At 48.1% G+C, this 4,999-nt stretch overlaps 1 protein-coding gene across 1 annotated transcript; it reads left to right on the plus strand.

The window, feature by feature from the left end:
* The first annotated feature begins 14 nt into the window (after positions 1-14).
* On the plus strand, positions 15-4,963 carry LOC308461629 (Golgi-associated RAB2 interactor protein 2-like). Its single transcript, XM_080978693.1, has 5 exons — positions 15-1,155; positions 1,832-1,986; positions 2,539-2,708; positions 2,822-3,089; positions 3,343-4,963. The coding sequence occupies exons 1-5, from the start codon at positions 1,137-1,139 to the stop codon at positions 3,466-3,468; spliced, it is 738 nt and encodes a 245-aa protein (XP_080834819.1). The 5' UTR covers positions 15-1,136; the 3' UTR covers positions 3,469-4,963.
* Positions 4,964-4,999: the final 36 nt, after the last annotated feature.

A 4,999-nucleotide genomic window follows, 5' to 3' on the forward strand; every position in this document is an offset into this window, starting at 1 on the left:
TTATTATTATTATTATTATTATTATTATTACTATCATCATCGTCATTGTCATCAGGTCATCCTCTTGTTTGCACACGAACTGGATTTATTGTTGGCTTCTCCCACCACAAGTTCCCCATCTGTTGTAAAAGACGTCCTACTCTCTCACACACCTTTTTGTGTGTGTATCTGCTCCTTTCTCAATAGATGTTCAGACATTACTAAAATGAGGGCTTTCCTTCCTATGGGATGACCAGAAACACAACTCACATAGTAGAACCGGCAAGGGGCATGGACATCGACACTGATAAAACCAGCACGCCTTTTAGCAGGCGAGTCCTACAGAGAAATGGGAGGGTTGTGATAATCACAACTACCGCCATTAAGCACCGACAAGGCCTCAAAGTGCATCACTGACTGGAGGAGTTTTCAAAAACTGGATGTGCTCACTGCGGGGGCTGTCCTCACTGCTGCTCTTTTCCACTGGGGAAAACCATTCTTTCATGCTTAGTCGAAGCAAACGAGTTTTCAGCTACAGTTCCCATGATTCTTTGGGGGAGACGTCGCGGGCTTTAAATGTGCACTGGGTGTGCTTTAAATGTGTGGTGTGGATCTCATACTAGAGAGGGAGCGGAACTTTTCCTTGTCCACTTTCTGCACATAATTTTATACACTTCTACGGTGCTGCCTTCTGTCAAGCTGCTAAAGGGATAGAGCAGGATGCACAACTATCACACTCTCGCTCCACTACATTTTGATCCCATGGGCGTAGCCAAGGGGGGAGGCGGGGAGCATCTGCCCACCTAAATCAAGTAAATAAATAAATAAACTAACTGACCAACCAACCGTGTTGCAATAAGCTCGCTTCTGTCCCCCCCCCCCCCATAATTCCTGCCCTCCATCATAAATCCTGGCTATGCCCATGCTTGTCCCTTTCCCTTTTTACTATTCATTCAGCTGCCTGACAACAATTGAGCAGCCTGGCCCCGGTTGGACAGCTGATGTCACAATGTGGAGGCTTGCAAGCCAACATTATATTACATTGGGAGAGGGGTGCATATCAGTTTCTGGTGAACCTGTTGCAGAGACGAGGTGTTCTTGAACACTGATCCTTTAAGTCACAAAAGACAGCATTTTGTGATCCTAGGAACGCAGCTATGAACAAACACCCTCAAGGTAGGAGGAGCTAAGATACTGAGTTGTTGAGCTGGGTGGGGTGTGTAAAATCGCAATAAGAATTAAGCATTCAAACTTCCTGAGGCATACTTCTTGATTATTTTTGTAGGGAAGATCCAGCCAGTTAACAAACAATTGGAGTTCAAATAATGTTACCTAAAACACAAAAGATGATGTCACCACAGAATTACCCCCACAGTTAAAGCAACACACCCTCCTGAAAAATCCTGGAAGCTGTATTTACAGAGCTATACAGTGGTACCTCGGGTTAAGTACTTAATTCGTTCTGGAGGTCTGTTCTTAACCTGAAACTGTTCTTAACCTGAGGTACCACTCTAGCTAATGGGGCCTCCTGCCGCCGCTGTGCCGCCGAAGCACGATTTCTGTTCTCATCCTGAAGCAAAATTCTTAACCTGAAGTACTATTTCTGGGTTAGCGGAGTCTGTAACCTGAAGTGTATGTAACCTGAAGCGTATGTAACCCGAGGTACCACTGTAGTTTCCAGCCCCTTAACAAACTGCAGTACCCGGGATTCTTTGGAGGAATTCAATTTGAACATACGGTGTGTGCATGCAGTCTGTGATTTTAAGGGAGAGGCCTCTAGTCTGGGGGAGGGGTTAGGGTGGGATTTATTTTTTTATTTTTGTTTGTTTTTATTTCCCAATCTGTCTCCTAGAACGTCAGTGGAGGAGGGCTCCACGTAAAACCCGCAGAGGCAGACGGGTTGCGCAGGGCCGGTCCTCAGCAACAGGGAGACTCAAGCAGCTGCTGCGGAGGCCGGAGTATTCTCCATTAGGAGAAGGGGAGATCTTTGAGGGGACCTTTCTACAGGTGATGGACCATTGGTCATGGCCGGGCAGTGGGGTTTTTTTTCATACAGAAGGGAGAGATTTCTCTTGCATGGCTCCCTGTCGGAGGAGGGGTCCCAACTCCTAAGGGCTGAGGTGACTTCAGCCCCCGCCCAAAAAAAATGCAGTTGATGGGGCTGAGCCCACCCAAGGAATGCCACAACTACGATTTAGAAATGGAGTATGAGAGGTGGGGTGCACCAAATTTTGGGCACCGCTGAAGTGTGAGACCCCAAGATCTGCCACTGCTGGTGCCCATTGGAACTGATAGGGCAGAGAGTCAGGGAGCCCAAACAGGAGGAGGAGCCAGAGGCAGTGACCATTTTCTGCCTCCTTCCACCCAGTTTTGATAGCGAGTTGAAGAGACTCCAGGCCTGCAGAAGGCCATCCTTTGAGGAACAGCTGGGGAAATGTCCTGTTAGTTACTCCCTGCAGCGCCCGGTCAGTTCCAGGTGCTCTAGCTTGTTTGAGGTGCCCAACACCCGTGCATTTGTTCCGTTCTTAGCAGACTCCTTACCCTCCTCTCTCCATGCAGTTAACCAAGACGGGTGAATATGCCGTGATCCACAACCAACCCAATTTAGTTATGGTTGGCATTTTGTCCAGCAGTCCAGGTTTGCTGCTTCCAGACATGATGGTCATTGCCCGGGTGAGAAAAGGCATCAGAGATATAGAGGCAAAGGCTAAAGACCTGGAAGTCACTAGGTGAGACTAGCACAGCCACCCAGCTCCTGCTCTCCATCGCCCCAAAACCTTCCCAGAGAAACCACCACCACCACCTCAGAGGTTCCTAGGCTGAGTCTTTCCTCTGCCCGCAGGCTGATCTCTTTAAACCTGGTGGCGTTTCAAGTACATAGCATGAATGAACGGCAGCTGAGAGTGAAGATGGCAAATGGCCGGAAATATTATCTGCAACTCTGTGCCCCTGCAGGGCAAGAGGACATCATCTTTCAGCGCTGGCTGCGTCTCATTTATGTCTTGAATGTGGCCAGTGGCAGGATCAGTGATCCAATCAGCTTTACGTCAAAGCAATCCGGGCTCCACACGATATGGAAGAGCGCTAGCTTTCGTGCTACGCCCGAGAAGGTCAGTCTCATGAAACAAAGCCCCCTCAAAGTCTACCACCTTTGCCCGTCACATTGGCCAACCCATCAGTCTCTCTGTTTCAGATGCATACATGCACCATACATTTAAAAACCTGCCTTTCCCCCAAAGAATCCTGGGAAGTGTAGTTTGTTATGGGTGCCTAACCCTCACCCTTGCCCCACATCCCAGTCCCTGGCTGCCATCCTTACTGTATCCTTATACGTGTGCATGACTCGCTGTCTTTCTCCATCAGCATTGGCTTGCAATTGTCATGGCTGAAGAAGACTCCAATGAAATAGTGAAGGAGCAGCTGCGTGAAGCCAACCTGGTCAAGAGCACGTCAGGATCCCTGTATGTGTTTCATCTGTATTGGGATTAACAACCCTTAACTTGATATCATTGCATGCAGTCCTAGTCTCCAAGTGGCAAGAGACTCCAGGGTTGCCTGTGCTTACCCAGAGTTCATTGCCTCAAAATGATGGCCAGCGGAGACACTGCTGTCTTTAGGATATACAACCTGAGCATAGGATGGAGGGACTTACATTATTAGCATCCTAACAGGTCTTGCTTCCCTACTTGGTTTCAAATGTTAGTGTGTTGGCTGCAGTGTGTAGGTGTGTCGCATGAACCCTCCCTGTGCTCCTCCCCAGCTGGAAAGGGGTTAGTTTTAACCTTCAGTTTGCTGGTAAAACTGAATTATGGTACTGTGTCGCAAAATGATACATGTCTAAAAAGTGTGTCACCAACATGAAATGTTTGGAAAGCTCTGCATTAGTCCATTGAGGCAGTACTTTTTCTGATTCAGCTTGCGTGCCCAATGCAGCTGCCCTGGAGTGTAGAAGGAGTTGCATTTCATTTATTCATTATGCTTTGCACCATGGTATTGTGCCTGGCCAGCAACACTAGCTGTTCACATCAGCCCAGCTTCATTACTGTCAGATTAGCTTCTGCTTGTGAACACAGCAGGGGGCACTGATGGGGTGGCAATGTCTTTACCCTATGGAAAGGTGTTCTTATCTTGGCTAGAAATTAGAAATGGTTTAAGCACTCCAATCAGTGTGAAGTTGGCTTGAGAAACATTTCACCCAAACAGTATTATAACAAAACCCAGGAGACACAGGCATTTTGGATAATGTCATGTGAACATGGATTAACGACCCAACTCTGGAAATGCAATGAGTTGACAATCAAGGGGTATCTGGAAGTATATTTTGTAGAGAGAACACATTGTCAGGCACCTGTGTTTTGCTCTTTAACCAAAAGGACAAACACAATTGTTGCTTTTAAGCTGGTGGTCAGGCCACTCCAGTCTATGGGGTGGGGGGAGGACTGAGTCTTCAACAATATGCAATGGGGTGGTGAGGGGTAGTGGCAGAGGAGAGGCCCTTGCTAGCAAACTTTACAATGAGAATGCAGGTAGCACAAGTGTGTCCCTGTTCCCATCTCTGTGAGTAAATCTGCTTTCCCCAGTGTGCTGCCTTCCAGATGTTTTGGATTACAACTCCCACCATTCCTGACCTTTGACCATGCTGGCTAAGGGTGATGGGAGATGAGGCACAGTGAGGCAGTTGCCTCAGGTAGCAGATCAGGACCGAGGAGTGCACTGCTCTTGCCACTGCTTCTGTGGCTGTGCTGCCTCCACGCTGCCTCATCTGCCACTTCGTCTACAACCATGTCCTTCCCACACCACAGCTGCGTCTGCGTGACATACTCCCACTGCCGCACAGGCAGAGTAGCAGGGAGTTGAGGTGGAATGCCTCAAGTGGCAAGGTGTCCTGGGCCCAGCCCTGGTTAGAGTCCCAAAACATCTGGAAGGCACCAAGTTGGGGAATGCTGGAGTCAATGATTCAGCTCTGGTCAAACTGTGGTAGGTTTTTTTTTTTGGTGTTGTTTTGTTGTTGTTTTTTTGG

This window comes from Podarcis pityusensis (genome assembly GCF_964106645.2).
Source record: "Podarcis pityusensis genome assembly, chromosome: 13".
In the NCBI taxonomy this organism is placed as follows: Eukaryota; Metazoa; Chordata; class Lepidosauria; order Squamata; family Lacertidae; genus Podarcis; species Podarcis pityusensis.

Excerpts from the sequence above, each read along its gene's own strand:
- LOC308461629 (XM_080978693.1), top strand. Across the intron at positions 1,987-2,538 it reads TTGAGGGGACCTTTCTACAG|TTAACCAAGACGGGTGAATA; the intron begins GTGATGGACCAT and ends CTCTCCATGCAG. Across the intron at positions 2,709-2,821 it reads AAAGACCTGGAAGTCACTAG|GCTGATCTCTTTAAACCTGG; the intron begins GTGAGACTAGCA and ends CTCTGCCCGCAG.